This window comes from Periophthalmus magnuspinnatus, chromosome 15 (genome assembly GCF_009829125.3).
Source record: "Periophthalmus magnuspinnatus isolate fPerMag1 chromosome 15, fPerMag1.2.pri, whole genome shotgun sequence".
NCBI lineage: Eukaryota > Metazoa > Chordata > Actinopteri > Gobiiformes > Gobiidae > Periophthalmus > Periophthalmus magnuspinnatus.
The window spans coordinates 23,722,021-23,749,218 of NC_047140.1; the positions used below are offsets into that span (position 1 = coordinate 23,722,021).

A 27,198-nucleotide genomic window follows, 5' to 3' on the forward strand; every position below is an offset into this window, starting at 1 on the left:
TAACAGTTTTATACATTCCATTATAGTGAGATCTATCGGGCTGTCATCTGCGCCATAAAGGCAGAGCACGTAGTTTATTTGCCTGTAGATCATCCACAGTAGGGATGTGGGCTGTCCCATTCACGCAGTTGGGATACGGGCTTTCTGTGCGCAAGCTTCACACTCAAAGCCTGTGGCCTCTCCGCCTCTCTGCTCCTGCCGGACTGGTTTGGGTTTAGCGACAGTTCAGCCGCTGTGTGAGAGACAGGCGCAGTCTTGTACAGCCTGGACCCACTTGTCACTTGTACTCGTGAAACCTTTGGATAAACATCGGCGGACTTATTCTCGTGAGTTTTTCGCTGGACCTGTAGGCGAGGTGTGGTTGGATCCAGCCGGGATTAAGGCTTCCACTTGTTATTCGCCACACAGAGGGGCTAACAGGGCTAGCTCTGACAATAACGCAACGATTGACTGCTAGCCTCCACTAGCAAACTGACAGTTTCACCCTTTGGTACGACACAAAGGTTGGTACATTTCATGTTTTGATATCTTCTTATGTAATCCATCCATGTGTTGTGTCTCAGGACTCACATTTAGCCTTTCTTTTGGTATAACTACTTCATAACTGCTCCCAGAACAATGAGGACCCAAACACATGACAATCTATCAACAAAAGTATTGTTGTAGAGCTCCGTCAGCTGGTATTTCATTGTTTTTAACTTTGATCCTTTGTTTTATAAGAGGCATCGCTATTTTTTTTAAGACACAGACGCATAATAATGTTGTGGTATTGTCTGACCTGATGTTCATGATTCATTTATGTGCCACATTGAGACGATAAGCCTAGATTAAGTCCTTATGTTGGCCTTCACCCACTGCCCTGGAAACATTTTGGTTTCTTTATTTTCTCATAATGCGCACCACTATTTTAGGAACAAGGACCAGTAACAGGTTGACGCGTACTTTTTTTAAATAACCTCACATTTCTAGTTAATCCTGAAACCAAAAGAAACCTAGAGAGCTATGTAAACATTGATTCCATCATTTGTATCACTTATTATACCATTATACCTTATAACATTATTTGTCTACTCTCCAGAAATATGATGTAGGCCTAATGTTGGGTAGCTATTGGTATTAATTAGCTATTTTAAACAACAGACGCCAACTTAAACAAGCTGCTGCAATCAGAGCAACACCCCTTAATGTGATTTCAAGATAAAACAGAAGTGTTTTCTTACATAAAAATAGTGTAATTCCCTCACTTTAATTTTGTCTGGTACTGTTCGAATCTTATCTTAGTTCTGAGAATGTTTGTTTGTCTTCATGTCATCAGACTAAAGAAGTTAGGCAATCAACTGAACACCACATTTTCCTGTTATCAATAAGTTGTTGCAAAGTATATATATTGTTTTGTTAGATTTCTCTGGTCGTCTCCTTTAAGTTCACAATCAAATGGTTCAGATCTGGACACTCATGGTGGCCTCCTCATGTTGATCCTGATCTGTAATATGGTATTTCTCTTTTGTTTTAGTTGTGTTGCTGGGGAGGGTTATAAACATGGACTTATATTTTTTTTAAATTAAATTTCACATTTCTTTCTATTAATTTGATTCCATGTGACTGCTGCTTTTTAAGTTCCTAAGAATGGATGCTTCATTGAATCATAGAACTTTATTCAGTGACCTAATTAACAGAACATGTCATGTCTTGTTTCGCTTGATATGCCAAATCAGTTCAAGTTCAGCCTCACCAATGAGTTCGTATTGTATTCCTTGCTCCTTACTTACTCCTAGTCTATGAACTATTTATTAAACCTCTGTTTGTATAGTATTTTGCACATGACGTTCTTATGTCTCTGCACGTGAGGACAGTCAAGGACATGTTTTTTTTTTTACTTTTTTCTTTGAGTCGATTAGGCAACAGCAGGTATACTCAGTGTAATCAAAGCCAGAGAGCTGTCGTATTCACAGCTAGTTAATGATTAATAGTCTAATACATATGCTAAGCTAATACTTGCTATCGCCTTATCAGTTAACGTCACTACTGTATTCAGGCCATAGATGACTTCTGGAAGCACAAAATGCACTATGTGAGTGTCTTTATTTTCAACAAGTTTTGCATTGAATTTTTTTTCCGTATAAACAAATTCAGCATTGTTTACATTATTCGTTTATCATAATTTAGTCTACTATTGCCATTGCTGGTCAACACTTTCCACCTTGTATTTAATAATGATAAATCTATTATCAAAACTAGATACTCATTTGAGCTGGTATAGATACTGGGAAAATACATAAGGTCAAAGCTGGACCTTCAGAATAATATCATTGGTCTATATATACTGTATATGAAAACTAGTAAAAGAAAGATTGGTTAAATCACTTTGAATATGAACCTTTTCCTTATTTTCATAATGAAAATAGGGTTAGACACTTATAAACAGCATTATTGTATGGCCTCCTCAGACAAAAATAAGAGATGGATGAACCATAATCATTAAATGTATTTTAATGGCATTCTCTCTTTGATAACCTTGAGGAAATGTATTATCTGTGATATGAGCAGTGCATAGTATTGTTTAACTATTAATAAATGTTAACACTCTTGTTATAAAAATGAAATTGTAACTGCAGTCACACCAAAATACATTCCTTGAGTTAGTAGTAGTGGATTTCTGTCTATACTGTGTGTGTGTGTGTGTGTATGTATATATCTATATATCTATTAGTGTATTTTTATGTATTAGTATAAAGTTATAAAAAAATACCAAATTAAGTTTTTTTTTTTTTCATAATATGCTTTTAATGCATTTAAACTTGAAACAGACTTTAGGCAATATTTATTTACTTGAACACTGTATTTATCAAGATTTTCATATAATACAGGAAAGCCTTTGAGAAAACATTATTTCACACTTTAGTCAATATTTAAACACTAAAACCAATTCTGCAATGTAAATCTCAACATGCATAACTACTGATTATTACTATATACTCAATATAGGCCTGCAGTGTGTCTAATAGACATTTTTATTATTTAAATGATTAGACAAAACCTGGAGCTGCTCTTGTGTTCTCTCTGCGGCTGCAGCTCCTCCCTCTTCTGTTGCTGCAGTATACGTGCATGAGAGGGACTCTGCCACGAGCGCTTCTCTCCTTCTTTCTTACTTTAAACTAAATTATGGATGAAGGCCTAAGTATCTCTTTGTGAATCTTTTTCAAACAATGTTAAAGTGTGAAATACATCGCATGTGTCCGCTGGTGAATAAGACACACGTATATTTCATATTTTTTTGCTATCTTTTTTTTTTTCTTCTTTTTCCAACTTTAGCACTGATAATTTACGTCAATATTGTCCTGTTACTACGAAATGACTGGAGCAGAGTTTAAAGTGTTCTCTGACTGTCTGAATATGTGAGCTATGTGATAGCTACAGCTGCTCAAAGAACCGCAACTTTCTAGAGCTTGAGTGAAGTGTAACTCTTTCATACCCAGAGGATAAAATGTAGCGAGAGCGTCTTTCCATGTGCTCACAGTCTTGCAGCAATGTGATTTCGCGGCTCATGGCACAAACTAAAACTAAATACCAAAGTGTGAACAATATTGTAGATTTAGAATAGTTTTTGTGGTTTAAATCTGTTCTTGGGTTATTGCGTCAGTGGCATAATTTAGTTTCAGCATTATTGTTTATTGCCTATATTTTCTCCTTCAATATATTGTACTTCAAAATTTGTTAACCTCAAAAAGAGGAGGTGTATACATATGGAGATATACACAAAAGGGGAAAAAAAACATTTAAAAGACTCCAAAAAATTAACAGTACTTTGAAGTAAACTTCTCTTTTTCTTATGAATTGCAATTTGCACGAAAAAATTGAGAGCTAATAGCCATAGCTAATGAATGGCATTCCAGGTTCAGTTGTTATCAGTATGCTATATTGTAGTTTTCATGCCAAAAGCTATTACCATAAAAAAGAAAGGAAAAGCTGTTGTCAGCTTCATATTACTCAGCTGTCTCTGTAGATTTGAATACATAATGAGTAACTTTTTCCATTTGTCTAAGGTGTGTGTGCTGTGATCTTCACTATTACGTATAGCAATTCCCCAAAGTCTTAAATATGCCATGTTGCTATATATCAAAACAAAGAACTGGCTCTCATTATTATAATCTTCCATAATCAGTCAACAGTTTGATTTACATAGACAAACTGGCTATATTATTAGATGCAGATGTTCAAATGTGCATGTTATGATATACTGGGAGAGTTTTACCTGGTCATTAATAGGTCTTAGGTTTGTGGTCAGCTTCAACATTTTATACATTATGTTTTTGGATAGTTTGAAATTGGACAACATAGAACAGGTTAAAACTCAACATCAATTAACATTAACATCAAGACCATGTAAAATCAGATCTAAAATCTTGTGAAATAATTGACATTGGATTACAGAATGATATGATTTGTACCTCAAAGTCACTACAAATAAACTGGTTTCTTTTCCACAATTTGTCCAGCTCCTGCTTGCATGGCAGTCAGCATCATTGGGGAAAGTGCCACAGTGCTGCTGAGTCATGCTGTAATCGGTGCTGGTAAACATCAAAAACTTTGGCTTCCCATCAAGGCATTGGAATTGGTTTGTAATGGCTCGGTGATGCAAGTATAGTGTTGTTCATTGGGCCAATCTTAAATATTCTTTAGGTCTTGGATAGGCAATGCAATGCAAGGCAAGTTTATTTGTATAGCACAATCCAAAATGCTTTATAGAATAAGAAAGACATTAAAATCACAATACAAAACAAATCAAAACATAAATAATAATCATAAAATTTGCATTAAAAGAGAAAAGTGCAGAATAAAAAACATTCAGTCAAATGCACAGCTAAACAGAACCATTTTGAGCCTGGATTTAAACCTTGTCAAAGTAGAGGTCTGTTTCTTATCCCTCCCAGGTTCTCAGAGCGCGAGATGGTTCATATGGCACAAACGTATTGGAGATGTGCTAGGTGCTAGGTCGTGAAGAGAATTGTACAAAAGCAGAGCTACTTTAAAGCCTGTTCTCTGAGCCACAGGAGCCAGTGCAGAGACCTGAGCACAGGACTTATGTGCTCGTACTTCCTGGTTCTAGTCAGAACTTGAGCAGCAGTGTTCTGGATGTACTGCAGCTGTCTTAACGCTGGTTTAGAGAGGCCAGTGAGAAGGCCGTTACAGTAGTCTACTGGAGACAAATGCACGGAATAGTCTCTCCAAGTCTGGTTTAGACAGTGTACCTTTGATTTTTGCAATGTTTTATGGATGGTAAAAAGCTGCAGATGTTATTGATTTGATGTGGCTGTTAAAGTTCAAGTCCGAGTCCATTATTACCCCCTAGATTTCTAGCCTGGATAACAGATTTAGAGCTCCTTGCGATTCCTTAAAACATTTTTGAAGTATTTGCACAAAGTGCCTTAAAAGAAAATGGGATTTATGCATTATTATGTAAGGCATAGAATCCTGATTTTAAAAGTTTAATTGCAAATCTAAAAGCAATGGCAACTTGTCAACAAAAATCTCTTCAATACAATATTTTAAAGCATAATGATTTGTGCATGTGGTGTCTCTTTTGCGCTCAGACGGGTCCATTTGAAGGCTGCAGCGTTCCGGACTCTATCGTCTTATTGTTCTTGTGCGGCTGCGTCCCTCCACAGTGATGTCACACATTCCAGGCAGCAGATAAATGAGTCAGTGTTCGGCAGATGAGCAGCTCCGTGCGGGACGGGGAACTGGGGCGAAGGCCATGGCTGAAGGAGGTGCTCACCACAGGAACATCCAGACAGGAGACAGGCTTACCTCCACATACAGCACGGGGAGTTAGGCCTGTCACAATAAATACTGTATCGACTTATTGTTCAATGCATGGCAGATGGAACAATAATTTTTGGCAGTCAATATTCATCATGGGACTTTTTCTTTGCATTAATTGGACATTTTTTGTTATTTTTCTGTGCTATGATGAGGTTTGAGCAGATGAAGGTTGAATTACAAACTTCTATGAATCATTATAGATATTTTTTAACAACATTGTACATTTAGAATACCTTCTATTAATTATTTGACTTGATGATTTTATTTCAGTATTATAATTTATCATCTATATTTATTTCAGAAATATATGAAACTTCAAAATCTGTTATCGTGACAGGCTGACTGTCTTGAATACATCTCACTAACAGAGAAACTTCTGTCTATGCAGCTTATTTGTCAGTCCTTTTTTAGATGAACATCAAAGTTGAGCGGTTCTTGTCTGCTGTTAAACCTAACAGGAACAGAAAGTGCACTATAGGGCAACAGCCTAGATTTAAGTTTGACACAAATCTGGGCAAAACCATGTGACTCATGACAAGGCATTTGTGTCAAAACATGTTAATCAGTGTCAGCTAATTTGTTTGTTTTTCAGTCAAATACTACTGACCCAAAACCAGGGGCTCATGCGAAAGAGTTAAAAAAAGGGGTCTGTATCCAAGGAATTTCCAATGTGGATCAATAAAGTTACTTTAAGATTTGACATATTGTCCAAACTAGAAGTTATTTTTTTAATTTGAATTTTTGAAGGAAAAAGACCACAGTAATGACTCCTTTTTAAACAGAAGATATTTAGTTCTTCACCCCAGTGATCCAAAATGAAATAATTGTTTTGTTAATAATATATTTGACAAAATGGAGAAGAAAAAAATAGACATTACAGATGCGCTTTATTGCATATTAATTGTTTTGACTGTAACAATGACAAAGTATTGATTTCATGAACATAAACAAAACTGCCTGATCTTTTTTCATCAAGTCACATGGATTCGTGCGGATAAAGGCACAATGAGGAAGGTCTCTGCCAGACAAATACATCAGATTAATCATTACAAAGCAGCAAACAGGTGCTGATGCCTCTGGAGTCCCGCGAACATCAAGGTGTAGGATCCTCCAGAGGCTTGCAGTTATGCATAAACTTTCTATTCGGCCACCCTTAACCAATACTCACAAGCAGAAACGGCTCCAGTGGGCCCAGAAATACATGAAGACTTGTTCACTGATGAGTGCCGTGTAACCCTGGATGGTTCAGATGGATGAAGTGGTGGATGGTTGGTGGATGGCCGCCATGTCCCAACAAGGCTGCGACCTCAGCAAGGAGGTGGTGGAGTCATGTTTTGGGCCGGAATCATGGGGAATGAGCTGGTTGGCCCCTTTAGGGTCCCTGCAGGTGTGAAAATGACCTCTGTAAAGTATGTGGAGTTTCTGACTGACCACGTTCTTCCATGATACAAGAAGAAGAACCATGCTTTCCATAGCAAAATCATCTTCATGCATGACAATGCACCATCTCATGGTGCAAGGAATACCTCTGCATCATTGGCTGCTATGGGTATAAATAAATATAAATATAAATAAATATATATATAAATATATATATATAAATACATATAAAATATGTAAATAAATGTGTTTTTATTAAGATGTATGTTTTCTGTGTTGTCAGATCTCCACCATGCTGCAGTGAGGTATGCTCAGAGCGCTGGTCTTCATGATGGCGTTGTTGGGGAGCTGTACTACCGGGAGCTGTACTACAGCAGCTCCAAACTCCTCCAAAGATTACTGTTACTCCGCCCGAATCCGCAGCACTGTGCTTCAGGGGCTGCCCTTCGGAGGAGTGCCCACAGTCCTTGCATTGGACTTTATGTGCTTTTTGGTACGTCTAATGCCACCACAGTTGGCTTACTAGTACATCGTGAGTTTTTTGTTTTACTGTTAAGACTATTCTCTAGCACACCCAGTCCAACACTGTGAATAAGAACTTGTTCTTAATGTTTTGACTGGGAAAATAAAATAAAGCTTATGAAAGAGAATGAGATAGCAGAATCTAGTCCTGTTTTCTCCACCATAGCAGCATGAAAATCGTGATTACAATTTGAGTGACCATAACTAAGAAATGATAAGGCTGCAAATATTTGGATTATACAAATGCCTCTGCAAACAATTAAATATCTCTGGTGCCTGGAGGCTGCAGAATAAATTTGTAGTATACATATTTACATATTTATATGTGCACTATCTTGATTAGAAATCTTGATTTAGAATTAAAATACATCGCAACGCTAACCCCAATTGCATTTATTTAAATTGGATGTTAAGTCTCTACCACATGCTGTATAGAAACCAATTATGTGTATGCATGTATATCAACTGCTTCAAATTGTTATAAATGCATATCAGTAAAACCTCAATCTCAAAGACCAATGATTTCTTAGTAAACTTTAATGGCAGTATTAGTTTTTAAGAATACCATTTCATTGTTGTTTTCAAACATGTCACGCCCTATTTAGAGTTTCTGAGCAGATTACACAGCCTTTGTTTATGTGGAAGTGTTTTGTAAATATACTCACTCCATGTTATTGTGATGTGTGTTCTAGGGGCTGCTGGTGGTGTTTTCGTTCTTGAGAAAAGTTGCATGGGATTATGGACGGCTCGCTCTGGTTACAGATGCCGACAGGTAAATTAAAATATTCTGTCCTTTAAGGATGAAGTACAAGTTAGTTATTAGTTATTAGTGTGATTTACCCTTTTGCTTTAAATTGAAATGAAAAAAAAAAAACATCCATGTCTTCTGATCTGTTTGACTTCATTGGTTGTTAAATAATAGTTACCAGAATACTCCATTTCACCACTAGGATGTCTTTTGATTAAACAGAGATACAATTTTTATATATGACAATAAAAAAGATAAAACATCCTGACCGAAACTCGTTATATCTAGAGACATTTAACAAGGCCGGTTTTCTTCACAACAATCAAAGGATACATTTTTTTTAATATTACATTCATACTTGTATTATTTGTTGTTGATGTCTGGAGTCAGAAACCATTATTGCTAACAAATTTAAAGATGTATTGTTGCACCTGCATATAATTTAATACTGTTGCTTTAAGAGACAATCTTTTTTTCCTCAATTTTTATTTATTTATTTTCTTTTTTTTTAAATTAGGTGATCATTAGGAGCTTGAGTTTCTCTTTCACTCCTTAGTTTTAAATGTATAATCACATAGCCGTATGCACGTTACAGGAACACACTTTTGACATCTTCGTTCCTCATGCGATGTCAGTTTTTTCACAGCTGTTGCATGTGAAAAGTTGCTGACAATGTTTCTGTACAGTCTGGTAGACCGGAACTAACGCAATAAACCCAATGGACCAAAAATAGTCATACACATTTTTACCTTTTTCATAATTTTATAATAACGCTATGTCTAAACAGGTGACCATGGCAACCTGATTTTACTCTACTACCTGATGTTATACATTATTTTCTTGTTTTGCTTCCTTAAATGGGAGCGTATCTGCTTTCTCACAACTCTATGTTCCCACAGCCCTGTTTTCTTACATTTATAAGAAACACTGCCTGGCCAAAAAAAGGTCACACACTCTAATATTTCATTGGACTGCCTTTAGATTTGAGTATGGCATGCATTCGCTTGTTTCGATAAGCTTCTGCAATGTCACAAGATTTATTTCCATCTAGTGTTGCATTCATTTTTCACCAAGATGATGGTAGAGTCTTACCGCTGCGCAAAGTCTTGTCCAGCACATCCCAAAGATTCTCAATGGGGTTAAGGTCTGGACTCTGTGGTGGCCAATCCATATGTGAAAATGATGTCTCATGCTCCCTGAACCACTCTTTCACAATTAGAGCCCGATGAATCCTGGAGTTGTCATCTTGGAATATGCCCGTGCCATCAGGGAAGAAAACATCCATTGATGGAATAAACTGGTCAATCAGTATATTCAAGTTGTCAGCTGACCTCATTCTTTGAGCACAGACTGTTGCTGAACCTAGACCTGACCAACTGCAGCAACCCCAACCTATCTGCTTAGTTAAATCCAGGTGGCAACTTTTTTTTTTGGCTAGGCAGTTTAGTTTTGAAATGTAAATCCATAACCCTACCCTCACCATGGTTTTAACCTTTAACCTTTCACTGTTGGTAATTGGCAAAAGAGTAAGAAATTTTTATATAAATATTATGGATTTTCAAGCATTGGTTTAAATTAATCCAAAATCCATGATCTAAAGTTCAACCAGGACTATTACCAGTACAAAACTGAACTGTGTCTAGACCTGACCGGGACTGAACCAAGATCAAGTAATAGTGTAAACTTTTTATTTTAACCAGACCTGTGCTAAAAGATTAAAATGTCTTAATCAAAACATTAAAATATGAAGACTTTATTATAAAGTATACCATAACTTTAACCAGAATTACATAAAACTCCTGATAATAACCACTGAAGCCAGCATACAATCAGTCATCCTTGTTCCATAGTTTGAGAACCTGATCTCTGAGGCCTGAAGAGACTTTAGTTGAGTCCTTCATCACCCCTGCCCCCTGCTGTTTCAGTGCACTGGTCCGAAAAGCCACTATTTTTGCAGCTGTTTAAGAGCAGCATGGAGGAAAGAGGGGACACCATGGGATAGCTATGAGTTCGAATAGTGGTCTCATGACACCTTTTACTGTGGACGTGCTTTGCGATGTGTCCTTAAACTTTCTACCATCCAAGTCATGTGAGCCAGGACTAAAAGCAAAACCATTACGCCTTAAATGTAGCAGTTATACATATGAGTCATTAGATGTTTGGATTGTGTCTACTGCAAGTCTTCCATGGTATACAGATTATGAAATACAAGGTTCATCTCTGGGTCATGGAAAACCTGTTTATTTTAAATGTATTTTTCAAGTTTAAATGAAAAGTTTCAACAGTAAATGTATAATTATGTCAAAGGCATTTAAAAACTATTGTCTAACCTTGATTTTTTTTTAAAATGTAAATATGAATTAACGTATAATTTAATCAATTTTTTGTTAGTTTAGTAACAGTAGAAACAAGTATTTGATATTTAACTGGCAAATATCTAACAAATAACATAAAGCTTTAAGACTTTGCTTGACTGGTAACTACAGTTGTCTAATGTCACTGTTAAAATGTGAATTTCTTGCATTACAATCTTTATGTCAAAGGTATTATTACATACATATTTTGTAAAGAATTTGAAATATAGAAACATTCTGATACATTTTTTGAACACTTGATATGACTTCCTCTCATTAAGCTGAGTGGCTTTGTTTTGCGTCTCTCTCCTTCAGACGACTGGACCAACAGAGATACAGTCGCCTGGATGATCGGGAATAGTATGTTTTTGTTTATTTCAATGAGTTCTCAACGCCTTTTCTTCCCCTTCTTTGTAGTTTAACAAAGTCCTAACTCTACTCCGCTCTCTCCAGGCTGCTGTGGGTTTCAACATGTTTTCTCTGTATCACTCAACTTTTTTCCTCATTCTGAAGGTTTTGGTACTTTCCTGAATCAGGTTTAATCACTTCTTCTTTCCTGACCACCTTTGCACAGTGCTGTGAAAAAATATCTGCTTTTTTTGATATTGTATAATTTATCTGTCTACCTCTGCTTACACACTAATTCTTTACTTAGGGCTGTAAGTGGAATATATCACGGATGGGTAGTGGTTACTCTTGACAAGGGCGGAAATAAATACACTCTTAATTTCATTAGGCTACTTTTATGACAGTTCATGAAGTTATTAGAGGTGGGGAAAATATTGTCTGCAAGAAATATTGAAATAGTTGCTTTGAAGGTAGGCAAAATTGGAATATGAAATATATTGTCCATAAAATGAAAACTGCAATAGATTTGATGCAATCTCTCAGAAAAAAGATATAATTCAATTGGTTCTTCACTTTTTATTTATTTTACAGTTTATTCACATTTGGGAAATATTTGATCCAAACAAAACATTTTCAGGCATGTTATACCACTTTTTCTCAGGGATTGTTGATGCTGATTACCACCAACCAAAAGAAAGAAAAAATTTATTTTTTGTCAATATTTCCTACCTCTATAGCTTCTCAATCTTATAATATCTAACAACAAAGACATCTTGGAACAATGATATCTGCCATCTAATGTTAAAAATGCCAACATATAGTAATCACAGAAGGCATTGTACTTCACAGCACTGTCCCTCTGCCTCTGTCCCTTTCACCTTCCTAATCAGATCTATGTGTGCTAATCTCTGTATTGACCTCCTATGTGAAGCTTCTTCAGTGCGAGCGTGCAGCACGGGCTCCGCAGGCAGGATGCTTACAGGGAGAGGTAAAGCTTTTGGGAGCAGTGACGGTGCATATAGGCCCCTATAACACTGTGTACGTGTGTTAGACAGATAAGACTAGGCCTCCTGATTCCTGTGTAATGTGGGAATGTGGAGAGGAGGTCAGCTGATGGATTACAGCACCCTCTCCTCGCTCCTTTAGAGATGTCTTAAAGTAAAGGTGATGTCATCCTCTTATGTCCGTATTAAACAACAGGGATCCCAGCAGAGCCAGTGCACTGGTCCTCACAAATGAGTCACCAGAATTGGAAACTTAAATTTGAAGTGCCCAATAGGGTTTCAACATTAATCACAATCAAATTGAAACTGCAATTTTGAATGAAAGTAATTATATTTGTTTGTCAGTTCATATTTCAGTCTTTGTGAATTCCTCTGGACTAATTTAAAATGTGAACTTTGAACAGAATCCTATTATTCAAAGATAAATCGCAAATCATTCAGCCGTAATACTCAATCCATTTTGAGAATTATAATCATAGTGATATAATGACGTGAACTAGTCTCTGTATGGTTTAGCAGTGATAATCATTCACAGTTTGTGCCCTCTACTGAAAAGTGAAATGTTACTTGTAAAATAACTTTATTTCCCAACTGTGGGACAAATAAAGGTTCTCTTATCTTATCAGTATACATACAAGTTGTATAACCAAATTGAATAGATAAAATGGATGCTTGCCCTAAGTGACTCCGACCAAATGTTTGTTCATACTTGCAAACGAACCGCATCAAAATTCAGACAAGACCTGGGACTGGACCTGGGACTGGACCTGGGACTGGACCTGGGACTGGACCTGGGACTAGACCTGGGACTGGACCTGGGACTGGACCTGGGACTAGACCTGGGACTAGACCTGGGACTAGACCTGGGACTAGACCTGGGACTAGACCTGGGACTAGACCTGGGACTAGACCTGGGACTAGACCTGGGACTAGACCTGGGACTAGACCTGGGACTAGACCTGGGACTAGACGAAGATTGGCTCTGCTGGAGAACTTGTCCTACAATCATTTAACCTATTTTCCAATTCTTTCCTGAAACTGATCTAACCCAATGTAGACTTTGTGGTGGTGTATCTTAGATTATGGCTCTTTTAACTACATGAAATCTGACTGTTGAGATCATGGTTGTCATTTGTTTAAATTTAAGTTGCAAATCCACATTAAGTACATTATGACTTCATTTGCACTTAACTAAACTGATCTGAATTATGATAGTATGACAATAGACCAAGAAAACAAACAGAAACTATAAACAAATAGGTGTGTTAGTTTCAATGTAGTTAGGTCCTGCCTTCAAATAGATCTAAGGCACTGTCCACACGCAATCTGACGAGAACTGAAGAAGCGGCTTGTCCAGTTGACAGAATTAATTTTTCTTTTTGCTATTTATTAACCATTGATTAAAAAAAACAAAAAGTGGAGGGAAAAAGCGGTTTCATTTCTAGGCATAACATTTTGATTACTTGAGGGAAAAATGACTAAACATTTGTGCCATGGCATGGGATCTCCTCAGTCGATTTCAGGGCGTGTGTAGGAATTTGTGTGTGCATTGTTGTCATCGTTGTCATGCCAGTGGTGATTCCTGTGTGCTGAGATATCCTTCCTGTGTACGCTTATACCAGGCGGTTGTTGTGTTTGTTGTGTTTTCAGTGTGGCCTCTACAGTCACTCCTGAAACCAATGAAAGATATGAAAGACTCACCTCAGTCTCCAGCTCAGTAGATATTGACCAGAGAGACACAGTAAGTATTACATAGTTTTTGTATTTGTAATATGTTAGAGTTTTTGAATAAATATTTTAATGAATTCTTGTCATGTCTTTTAGGGTTTCTGCTCATGGCTCACAGCTATTTTCCGAATCAAGTAAGTATAAGTTGCCAACTTAATGGTCTGATCAATACACAAACTGTATTACAAATGTGTAGCTATGGAAATATTGACAAATGGCAAAATGTATGACTAGAATACTGCATTTGATGCTACTGTATGGCCTCATTGCTGCAAGATCAATTTCTGGTTTACTAAATGTTCTGATCTTTCCATTACACACTGCTTACCGCCCTGTCATATAAAACCTATGCCCAAAATATGTAAATACATATATAAAACCAAATGTTGGTACCTTGAATGAAATAATGACTACCACTTAACTTTTTTCTTATTTTCAAATTTTGTACATTTTATTAGTAGGTATTGGCTTGTATTAACTTGTATTGTATGTGTTTTTCTACAGAGATGATGAGATCAGGGACAAATGTGGGGAGGATGCAGTGTACTACCTCTCCTTCCAGCGACACATCATCGGGCTGCTGGTTGTGGTCGGGGTGCTGTCAGTGGGAATCGTTCTGCCAGTCAACTTCTCTGGAAACCTACTTGGTGAGTTTGAATGAGAAAGGGGCTCCTACAGCAAGGGAAAACAACCGAGTATATTATTGTGAGTGACCTGAGTCTATTAATGTATTTAAATGTGTTCTTTGTAACTTTTCTGGTGGAGGGTCTGCCATCTGTTTGTCTCTATAGAGATGTTAATTATTTGCCCAGAAAGTTCCACAAGATCGCATTAATCTATTTCCATGGAGACAGGCAGGTGCTGGCATCAAGCCAAGTTACAGGTCAGATCTGTGAATAGACTCGGATCATTTTTCATGGTATTTTTGAGTAATAAAACAATTACAAGATAAATAACTTTATTGTTATACTGTGGAACATCCCAGCAACGAAATTACATCTCCATGGAGACGAGCAGGTGGCAGACCCCACCAGAAAAGTTATATCACCTTTAATTAGCCATTCAGTTTTTAGTGATGACCTTTTTTACATTTTTATGTGAGTGCTATGTTATGGAATAACTGATAAACTTGCTTTATTTTCAGAAAATAATGCCTACAGTTTTGGGCGAACCACTATTGCAAATTTGGGTGCAGAGTAAGTGTTTTCCATTAATTATTTCTACCTAGTTGATTTCTATTGTATATTTACCCTCTCACTATATATAAGAGACTTTTACCAAGTATTTATGGCTTTTTTTATTCACAGTAATGCACTACTATGGCTGCACACTATATTTGCCTTTCTCTACCTGTTATTGACGGTTTACAGCATGAGACGGCACACCTCCAAGATGCACTACAAAGAAGACGATTTGGTACAGTTTTTGTCCTGTCATTTAAAACCATTCAGCAATCTTGAAATTTAAGCTAACATTTGTATCTGTTTATTTTTTCTATACAGGTAAAACGCACTTTATTTGTGAATGGAATATCAAAATATGCAGAAGAGTGGGACATAAAGCAGCACTTTGAGTAGGTTACACCAATAATTGTATAAAATTAATTTTAAAAAGTATGTATTATTAAAACAAAACAAAGATATATTTTAATATTGATTTCCTGACAACACAGATCATTGCCATTTAATGTAGGCCAAATTTCTTATCAAAAGTCTAAATTCTGCTCCAAACCGCATGCTTTTACTGACGGTTAAAAAGCATATCATCCACGATTTGCAATGACTGAACCTCAATCTTGATTAAAGAAATTAAAATTTGATTAATTGCACAACTCCTAATCTATTCAATATACTGCATTCTATCCAACAAAATACAAAGCATAATAGTAGTTTTCTGTGTAAAATCTGCTGTTATATATAAACTGCTGCTTTCCAGTCACTAACTCCATTAACATGTATGAGAGCCATCCCCCTTCCTGTTAAAGTGACGTCCCAGCCCACGTGGGAGCAGACAGTGGCAGGCCTATACGCTTAATTATCCATAATGCAAGCCCTATGAGTGACGTTGTGCAGATCATGTGTCCAGAGAGGAAGAGGGTGCCCTACTTGAACAAATAGTATTAACTAAAATCATATTTAGTTTTGCTCTTTCGGTGTGGTCTAACAGCTTGTTTTGACATGACTGGAAATACAAAGCCATAAATAGACTGATTCAGAGGTTATTGAATGTTGCTACATTTTTACATCAATATTCAAGCTAGTCAGTGAATAAAATTGTATTAAGCAAAGCCATACAATACAATACAATTTTTGCACATTTGTTGTGGTAGCAACTGGGCAAGTTCTTAAATTATATTTTCACAAAGGTCAAGATCACAATTTTTTATCCGGGCATTTTTTTTAAACAGGATTTTGTATTGTTTTGAAATGTGCAACTATATTACCTTTACTGATTTCATTAATTTTAGTAGACTTCTTCATTGTCAAATGTTCCCCTTGACTAGAAGACCTGTAAATTGGAGCCCAAATCTTGTCATTGTTGCAGAATAAATTGTAGTACTTCGAGAGTTGAAGAGAAGAGGCATGATGATAGAGTCCTAATGCAGGAGAAGTTTCTTTGTAGGGAGTATTATACCTCTGATGACGTAGGCCAAGATAACAAGAGCTGAGCTGGCAGTGTACCCTCAGTATAGCACATAAATTGAATATCTGTAACAGTCATCAATTCTATATTCTCTTACCTGTAGAGATGTCACAATATCAAATTTCTGTGTTATGATTTTTATGAGGAAAAATTTAACGATTTTAGGATCATTCACACCACGACCAATTAAATCATCCTTCACCTCATATTTGACCAGCTTTTCTGAATGATAAAGTAAAGTTGTGACATATGAACTATTACTATTGCTACTATTGAATATATTAAAATTTAGAGACATAGTTAAGTTAAAAATGTTGACAATTCTGTTTTGTGTTATAAACAAGGATATTCCCTTAGGCATTCAGTCCTTCTTTAAATTAAGAAGGAAGTTTGCTTCGGTTTGGAATGATCTCGATTATTAATTTAAGCTAATTAAAACTCAAAATAAAAAATTAAAAAATTAAAACGTGAATTAATTTATACATATACCTTGTTGTAGGTTTATATGAGTCAAGACATCTATGTCTAAAATATTGATTAAAGTAAATGGATTTTGTTACGTGACTGTATTGTGGAGTTGTCATGCAGTGGTCAGGATGGGCTTACATGAGCAAGTGCTTCAGCCCAGTCCTTTTTTAGTTGCAATTAATGAAGAATATGTATTTTTCTGTTTAGGTTTTTTATTTTTTATTTTTTTAATCTAAATAACCAAAATGAACTTAATTCATTCACAAATATCGATTAAACTAATAATCTTGACATTCCTACTTACCTATGGACCAACAGTAGGAGTTGTTTATTTGTACACTGATGCACCTTGTATGTACAAAATCAGACTTTTGCACAGCATATTGTGACCTTAATCTAATTATTCTTTTTCCTAGACAAGCCTATGAAAACTGTGTTGTACTGGAAGCTCGCATCTGTTACAACGTGGCCCGGCTCATGTATTTGAACACTGAAAGGTACAAATGGATCGTTAACCTCTTGTGTTTGTGCTTAAATGGAGTAGTCGTCTTTTGGCTTGACACAGCTCATGTTTTGTATACAGGAAAAAGGCAGAGCGCAACAAAAAGTTCTTCATTGACCTGCAGAGTAAAGAGCATGTCCCCACCATGATCAACCCCAAGCCATGTGGACACCTCTGCTGTTGCATCATCAAGGGCTGTGAACAGGTCAGGGCTCGTGTAACCTTTACAGCTAACAACATTTATACACAACATATTAGTCTACATTTTATTGTAGTACTGATTTTTTTTTTTTTTTTTGTGGTTAGCTACCATCTAAACTTTTACTTTACCATATTAAGACATTGACCTTTTGTTGTCCTGCATCTGTTGAAATAAGTTCTCATAGGCCAGATATTTTGACTATTTTGAAGGTGGGCAGTTTTTTACTTACTTTAAGTATTGTTACTAAAGAGGTCAAATCATCAGGACAGAAAAGAATCTTTCCTGAAAAGCTTTAGAATGAGCTTGAGCTGTATAAGGCCATATACCTGGACAATTGAGGGATTACACAGATGTTAAGACCGCATGATAATATAAAAGAAAGTACTATTATTTATTGCAAAAAATGGCATTCTACTGACTAAATAAAGAGGGTTTTTTTAGTATCATAGTGGTATCAGAATTGGTATTGAGTATAGAGTCTATTCTTTAGTATTAAAAACGATTTCAACATTTTTGTGACTGTTTAAAGAAAGGACTGAAATATTACTTGATGACTTAAACAAAACAATACATAAAATGACAGACCAAAAAAAAAGATGTTTCCATGGTTTTACCGGTAATAGAATTTCTGCATTTTCAACCTTGTGATGTGCACAATATTGTACATATTCTCCAAGCTATAATATCATTAGGTCCAGTGATGCACAAACTTATATTCACTAAGCAAAATGTAATAGTCATTAATTTTTTCTTTTAAAAAGGGTCACTTGCTTCTCTTTATACAGTTACAGTCCATAGTGATGTTAATTGATAAAACATGATTCTTTGATTTAGATTTACTAGTTGCCATGGGTTTAAATTTTTTTTAAATTTTTTTTAATTTTTGAGATGTAGTTTTCAATTTTGGCTTATACTAATAATTTATTCTAATCTAATATTTTCAAATTTCCACAGGAAGAAGCGGTTGGCTACTACACAAAGTTGGAGGCAAACTTGAGAGAGGATTATAGAAAGGAGCGAGAGAAAGTGAACAGTAAACCACTGGGCATGGCTTTTGTCACCTTTCAAAATGAGTCCATAACTGCCCTGTAAGTTCAACTCGCACACATTATGAATACTTACTATTTACAATTCATTGATATATACATAACCTTATTTTTGTTTGCAGAATCTTAAAGGATTTCAATGCCTGCAAGTGCCATGGTTGCTATTGTCGCAGAGAGCCAAAGAGTTCAAACTTGAGCACCAAGCTTCACACACACAACTGGACGGTCACTTATGCTCCTCATCCTCAAAATGTCTATTGGTGAGAAAGAAATTGTGGTTCTCAAATGAGACTTGTTCACATTGATTTTTTTTGTAACCTTTACTACTTCATATTGATTTCTGTTGGCGTCTGTTCCATCAGCTGTCTATTGTCTAATGTTAATGTCCCATAGACTGAGACTGATTTGTTACTAAAAATAACACTAAATATAGCATTTGTAAGTTCTTATATCACTCCATATTTGAATACCATGCCATATTTGAGTATATCTGATTTCTTGAGTACAAAATTCAGTCCTACTATAACAGTCTCTTGATGAGATTAGATGTCTTATGTGACACTGATAATTATGCAACATATCTGGTTTATCCTTTCTAGAAGACACTTGAATAGGGGGACTAAACCATTTTGTAACTGAATTGGAAGTATTCGATCAATAGAATTAGATTTGAATTATGGATATTAAAATCAAGATTCACTTCACAGATTATGTTTTAAAATGTCTAGAAGTATGAACATGATAACATTGTTGTTGAGGTCTAAATAAACTTCAGGAACTAGTGGGTTCTACATACACAAGACTATATACTATAAATTATATCTCTAAATGGTTGCAAATCACAAACTACAATTTCCATTTAATTGTATACAGTCTTATAACCCTACTCTTGACTAATTCATAGCATCCGGTGTCTCAACTAAACAATGGTTTTGGTTTGGTCCCACAGGGAGCATCTTTCTGCAGGAGGATTTTACTGGTGGGGGCGCTGCTTTGTCATTAACAGCGTCCTCTTCCTGCTCCTCTTCTTCCTCACCACTCCGGCCATTATAATCTCCACCATGGACAAGTTTAATGTCACAAAACCGGTGGAGTACCTTAATGTAAGTTTTGTAGTCACTAGTATGATATATTGACATGAGACCTTTTAATTATTTCTTGGGTCCTTTACTGGAAATGTATGATCACAAGTTATGTATAAATTTAGCTTGGCTACATTACACCCTTTTTATTTGTATATTGTGGATGTGACATTTCTGGCAAAGTTCAAATACAAACTTTAGTCACACAATCAAGTGCCTCTCACATTTGGTACCTCTATAAATATGTTCTTAAATACTTTGTTCTCCAGCCTTGTGTGCAACTTGGTCATTACAGATTCTCAATTTATGACACCTTAACTTATAGTGAAAACAAAATGATGTATGTATAATTTCAAGTTTCAATCATTTTATTTTTTTTTTACAAGATGCTCATAAATGTTTACATAAAGTTACACTGTGATATAACTTTTCTTTTGTCTGTGCTGTGTCCTATAGAACCCAATTATCACCCAGTTCTTCCCCACCCTGCTCCTGTGGTCCTTCTCAGCGTTGCTTCCTACTATTGTTTACTATTCTGCCTTTTTCGAGGCTCACTGGACACGGTATGGCTTTTGCACCAAACAAACAATGACTGATAATGGTTTACATGGGCAGATTTTTGTCTAACTATTTTTAAATGTTATCTTTGACCTTTAGGTCTGGGGAGAATAGGACCACGATGCATAAGTGCTACACATTCCTCATCTTCATGGTCTTGTTACTGCCCTCTCTTGGACTCAGCAGGTACGACACCCACCAACTGATTTAGAGTTTTGAGTTTAGTTTGGCAACGCCCATGACAAATTTCCTTCTTGGACAATGATGTTTATCTTATATTAAAAACAGTCTTATTTCTTTTTTCAATTGTTCACTGAAAGAATACCTTATTTAAAATTCAATCTCTCAGTACATCAATAAATGTCTATCACTAAACCATGTATCATGTTATATACCATATTTAAAAACAATATATAATTTAGGAACTTATTGCACAAGTTTGTCCCTCTGTTGTATACATTTCTGCCTCTTATCTTTTTCTTTCATTTATGAATTCTGAATTTTTTTTTGCTTTTTTCAGCTTGGATGTTTTCTTCCGTTGGCTCTTTGATCGAAGTTTTGAAGCAGCTCCTAGTGTCAGATTTGAGTAAGTTTCATTATTTATTCATTCATTCATTATTTATTTCACTGAATATTATTGATACATTTTTTAAATTACTGTATATTGTGTCCTTAATATTTACATTGTATTTTATCAGATGTGTGTTCCTTCCTGATAATGGAGCCTTCTTTGTGAACTATGTGATTGCCTCTGCGTTCATCGGTAACGCCATGGACCTGCTAAGGATCCCTGGTCTCCTGATGTACATGATCCGTCTGTGTTTAGCTCGTTCAGCGGCAGAACGGAGGAACGTCAAGAGGGTAGGCGTAATTTCTCCTCTACATTTTATCATATCTTATTATATATTTATCAGATTTTTATTGTCTATTTACATCCAGAGTTGCTGTCACATTCTGTATAAAAACACATAGACAGTGGCTGAGTCATAGCACCAAATAAAATGCATGATTCAGTGTTGCCCACTGTCTAGAACAAGCCGGATAGTATATTGGTTTAACAATTTTTTTTTTTTCTTTTTGTATTGTAACCATAACTATATTGTTTAAGTAAGGACTGCTTAAAGATTTTTTTAATTCCCAGTAATGGATGCTTTAGGTGTCACTGCCATAGCAGTGTAACTCAAACTGTGATACATGAGCTCCTTCTGGTGGTTCTGGAGACTGTGTATATATAAATGGGAGCGCTTCCTGTGTGCTTCCAGCTCCATTGACTCTGGCTTCAATTCACTTTCTATTGAAAAACTGGCAACCCTCTCTCTGTAACTGCTGCTGTCAGGCTCGTCATTTTGGTCTTAAAATGTTCATATTAATCTGCTCTACAGGATCCTGGTATTGTTATTTCACTATTGTGTCATTGTGTAAATCTAGATATGAACATTAATAACAGACAAAACAGGCGCCTTCTTTCCTAAGGTTGCTCCTGCTAGAGTTGGCAAGGTTTAACTGACAGTTTAAAGAGAGCTTTGAACCACATTTTTGTCCTCCTTTGGGTTAGTCCTTGTTTAAAACTAGTATAGCAATTGAGTATTCTTGTTTTAGATTTGGTGATACACAAAAGTGAAAATATTTAGTTGGTACTTGGAGTGAAAAGTTTGAAACCAACTGTACTAAAATAATGTCTTTGTTATTGCAGACACTAGTTAAGTACTCATCTTCTTGTCTCCATAGTGCGTAGTTCTAAACTATAAGTCTATTTTGTCTATTCTCTTTCCAGCACCAAGCATATGAGTTCCAGTTTGGCGCAGCCTATGCTTGGATGATGTGCGTATTTACTGTAGTGATGACCTACAGTATCACTTGCCCAATCATTGTACCATTTGGTAAGTGCTGTCTCTGATATAAGTCTATTACTGGGTACTGTTTCATATTAAGATGGTGTGCTGTTTCAATAACTGTATGTGGAGTAGGCTGAATGTTGGGTCTATTGGTTTATTGAGGTGCTTATCACTGAGTCTAATTGCATTAAATTCACTGTCTTTATTTCAGGGCTTATGTACATGCTATTAAAACACTTAGCAGATAGATACAACATGTACTATGCCTATCTGCCTTCAAAACTCGACAAGAAGATCCACTCCGGGGCTGTAAACCAAGTTGTGGCTGCTCCTATCCTGTGTCTCTTCTGGCTCCTTTTCTTCTCAACTGTTCGATCAGGTAAAAGTGGGCACCATTTGCTGGTCACTTAAATCTTTGAATCAGAGCAGAATAATGTTAATTTGCAGTGCTGTTTACATATAAATAACATAATAACACCATATCAGATACATTATTTTATCCACATTCGAACTCATAGGGACTGTCTATTGAAAAATGTATGTATTCTTTAAAAATACTCTGATAAGCCTACAGTCATTGTCATATTTAAAAAAAAAAGTTAAAACTGCAATGCAATGCTTGCTGACTTGAAATCAAGGAATATATATTTTTTGGGGAGCCAGAACTTGCCTGTAAATGAGATTCTGCATCTCAGGTGAACTTCTTCACATAAAATAGAGTGAAATAAAAGAGAATAGTATTTTTTATCATATAAATGCCACCATAAATTATACAAGAAAATTAATTCCGCTTCTAATATTGTTATACTTTCTTATCACACAGGTTTTCTAGCAGCGACTTCCATGTTCACGTTTGTAGTTTTGATCATCACAATCATCATTTGCCTCTCCCACGTTTGTTTTGGACACTTTAAATATCTCAGCGCCCACAACTACAAGGTGATAATTAGAACTGCAAAATAATCTCTTAACTCTTAACTCAATATTTTAAAGGATTCAATTAATATATGGTTTTGCTGCAGATTGACACTCAGGAGGTGGATTCAATGGAAAATGGTCGTGCTATGGGTAATGCAGGAACAGCCAAGGCAGCAGTAAGTACAAAGACACAATGTAGCTTTTGTTTTGCCAGTTAATAAAGCCTTGTTTACTTTACATCCTTTTGTTGAATTTAATGAATTGATATTATTTATTTTCTTATTCAATATGTGCATTCATTATATAGTTGTATGCGTTGGATTGTATTGTTGTATTATATAATTGTATGCGATTTTTTAATTTGTATCTGTAATGAGTTATAGAAGGTATTTATTGAACCTTCTCCAGCTCAAATCTTATATTGCAAAAAAAATAACCAAAAATGTCCCGCTTCTGCAAAGAAAAAGTACCCACGATAAATACTGACTCCCAAAAAATATTGTTCTATATATCATGTATTGAACAAACAACAATTATTTGGTAGTAAATTGATGGTGTGCTCTGCTCTGTTGTCTAATTATACTGTTCTCTGTTCTGTTGTTTAACATCTCTTTCCTTGTTCACTTGCAGCAGCAGATGTACATCGCACAGGTGCTTCAGGACCCAAATTCAGAGGAGGGCGGTTCAGGGAGCGGTGACGATGGCCAAGGCTCCTCGCAGGACGAGGAGATGATCAACCAAAACGGCCTGAATGAGGACTTCCAATCAGGGGAGGACAGTCTGATCGACAATGAAGTGCGGCACTGATACAGCCGCAACAGAAGCTTAACCTGAGGAGTGCACTGATTGTATGAATTTAACTGAACCCACGAGTCTCCAAAGCATCTCATCCAATTAGGGACGCTAACAGAAGCACATACTAAGGACTTAACAGACTATTTCTCCATTGGGTTTCATCGTAACTCATCAGCAGGGAGTTTTACCCAAGACCATGAAAAGGCAACATTTTTCTGATATGAAAGACACTGATGCACAAATGAAGAAATGTTTGCCATGACTGTTCGGGGAAGCGATCGATTTCTTTAGTACTTGAACTGTGACCTGTCCCATGAGCTCGGGGTACATTGAGGTACTGTAGTCCGCCATGCCTTCAGGCCCAAAACAGGACTCGAGTCTCCTTTACTGTCAGCTTAGATGTTATTGCAACTTTATCAAAAGGAGTCTTTCACACCAGCTTTGGTCTGTACAAATACTCTCAAAATGGTTCTTCCAGTTTCAAAAAGGCCTTTCAACAACATGAATGATCCCTACTAACAACTCTTAGACCCTGTACAGTTAAAGAACTGTAAGATAACTTTTGAGGATGTATTTATTTGTAGGCATGTTGTAAATGCTACCAGTTTAGGTGTAACTCTTTACTGTGGAAGAGAAATGCTTCAATCCATGGCACACTACATTAATTTGGGACTGCTGTTGGACTGCTGTTCCTCCAGTAGGGGGCACTCCTCACAAGAACACCACTGAGGACTGGTCTTGTGGCGCTTTGCAAACTGGAGTAAGTCTGTTTTTTACCCTTTTTTATTTGTTTGTGTGTTTACATCTTCGAGTAGAAATCGCACACTTGACTAAAAGGGGGTTGCTCATAGTTTTAAGGACGGACTATGTGTTGCCTATCACACAACCCTCTGTCTTATATTTTTATAGGCACATAATCAGCAAGAAGCAAAAAACTAAACATTCGTCATTGCCTATTTTTAGCCAGTGCTCTCAGTCCTGAGCTAAGATTATCTAGCAAAGATAATGCACTTTTTAAACATACCAGATTTTAGACCAAGTTGCACAACAAAGAGGTTACATCAACTGATTGGGTTTAGGGCAATTAAATGTTATTAATCATATTACTATAGTTTTTATAGTACTTTCCTTTGTCAGATTGAAGGTATCCACGCAAGAACTGTTGTAAAATCTACCTGTAGATTCTGTCAAGATTCTGTCAACAATTTTCTAAACATACAACCCATTAGAAGCAAATACCGAAAGTAATTATGAAATTATGAAATAAGCCCATAGGATTATGTTCAACTAACTCAGGATGTCCTTCTTTAAGTTAACACTGAGTATTCCCAATGGTAGGATAGCTTTTCTGAGGCAAAGTACCACTACTATTTTTCATTGTGGACCACTTGATGTGGACCATAAATGTAAAATGACCTAATATTATACTGCTGCTTTGAACTATTCTGGGAAACGTGCACTAATCCTACTTCTACTCAAATGATTGACACATTTTGATGAGCAATGACTTTGTGAGTTGGTGAATCGTCTGTAAATTGTCCATATACTCCATCTTGAGTAGTACTATGGTCCTAGATTCATTTTCATCATTGAGTCAGCTCTTCTTGTCATGATGGGTTGATTTTAATTTCTTTTTTATACCTCTTGGTTGTTTTATACCTCCTGAAATATTTGAATGTGTCGTCATGTCACAGTAACATAGTTCCAGGGAACTGCTTAATGTCAGCAAATGGATACAACATCACTGAATGCAGATCTCTTTGGTTACATTGAAGTGTTAAATCCGTGGCTATTCAAAAACCTTTGTTTGTTACAGCATCTCATTTTGTCTGTTTGACCTATCCATAATAACCTTTGGAAACTTCAATTCTGTATTTTTTTCTTTTACTTTAAATTTTGGAAGTTCTCAGTTTGTACAATGCATTCACAAAGGTTAGTCAAAATGCCTTTCTTTGCGTCTTAAACTGTGCACTGTTAGAATGTATTGTGTGTGTGTGTGCTTTTTGTCCAATTTAGTTTTATGTTTTCTGATAGAAAGAGTAACACTAGTCTGTATTTTAAAGGGCCATCTGTTTGACAGATCTGTTCTTTCCCCAAGCTCTTTACATAATAAATATGTATTTAATCTTTAACTATGTCATTAAGTGCATTATTATTCAGCAATGACCTTGTTCATGGGAGTTTCATTCTTATCTTGACTGATCAGTTTCTTATCGACAGCTTCCTAGCATAAATGCCTACGTCATTTTTTGGCCAAACTGAGTTATTCGTTTAATGCTACTGTCCAGACCCTGCCGCAGCTGCAGGTGTCATTGGCTCCGTCCTCGGCCAATCAGAACGATTTATACAGCCACAAACACTTTCTGCCCAAGTCATCTTCTTGATAGGAACACGTTGCAGAATAGACCCCATAACACCTGTGTCTCTGCTCTCTCAAAGTGAAATATCTGAATTTATCTTGTGCTAAAGTACAGTGTGTGGTGTAAACATAGATTGTTATTTCATTTATGATTTAGTTTAACCTTTTTTCATCACATTTCTATGTTAATGTATAGGAAACCACTGCAAATGCAAAAGATCTAATGAATTATGACGTTCACAGTGTGTGATTAAAGATGTCCCTGCATAGTTGTTGTATTCATAATGATAAATACCTGATGTAAACATAATATATACATAAAAAATAATAAACATGTATGTGAATATTTTTTTAGTTAAACATCTATAGAAAAAATATGTAGGCCTATATTTTCAACTTTAAAACGTTTGATTTTGATAATACAGATTTGATAATCTATTGGGCACTGGCACTGTGAATAAAGAACATTACAAGATTATACATCAGTAATGATATAAAAATAGTGACCAAAAAAAATCATGTTTTACAAAACTGAAATTTGTTTTGGGAGCATAACTGGTTTGTGAACCATTGATTTAACATGGAGTAAACTTTGTTACAACAGTCAGGCACAGCTATTCACCAGGGAGACAAAAACTCTACACTAGTAATAATTGTTTATATTTAGAAAAGAGTATTTACAAAAGAGGGGTAAATAGTTTTCTGAAGGTTTTTTTTTTCTTCACAATTTGGCTACATAGAAATTTTGGCCTGGGTGAAATCACCCAAGTCATGGCCAGTTCAGCACATAAAATGTCTACGTCATTTATTTCTGTTATAACATATGATCATATGATTTTAACTATACACATATGTTGACAGCTCTAATAGAATCGTGTTGCTT

The 27,198-nt window shown here is 36.0% G+C and overlaps 1 protein-coding gene across 2 annotated transcripts; it reads left to right on the forward strand.

Annotated features, from left to right (window-relative positions):
* The first annotated feature begins 123 nt into the window (after positions 1 to 123).
* On the forward strand, positions 124 to 26,578 carry tmem63ba (transmembrane protein 63Ba). 2 transcript variants are annotated; one of them, XM_033979897.2, is made up of 24 exons: positions 124 to 503; positions 7,487 to 7,696; positions 8,418 to 8,497; positions 11,143 to 11,187; positions 13,830 to 13,920; positions 14,004 to 14,041; positions 14,412 to 14,554; positions 15,052 to 15,103; positions 15,215 to 15,323; positions 15,410 to 15,480; positions 17,435 to 17,515; positions 17,602 to 17,725; positions 18,677 to 18,810; positions 18,891 to 19,028; positions 19,718 to 19,871; positions 20,307 to 20,413; positions 20,508 to 20,594; positions 20,929 to 20,994; positions 21,107 to 21,269; positions 22,183 to 22,288; positions 22,455 to 22,622; positions 23,067 to 23,182; positions 23,266 to 23,337; positions 23,792 to 26,578. In XM_033979897.2, exons 2-24 carry the CDS (start codon positions 7,511 to 7,513, stop codon positions 23,966 to 23,968), a joined length of 2,508 nt encoding a protein of 835 aa, XP_033835788.1. In that variant the 5' UTR covers positions 124 to 503; positions 7,487 to 7,510; the 3' UTR covers positions 23,969 to 26,578. The 2 variants fall into 2 exon arrangements, with proteins under 2 accessions (XP_033835788.1, XP_033835789.1); XM_033979898.2 differs by lacking the exon at positions 11,143 to 11,187 and having other exon boundaries at positions 159 to 503; positions 23,792 to 26,346.
* The last annotated feature ends 620 nt before the right edge of the window (positions 26,579 to 27,198 follow it).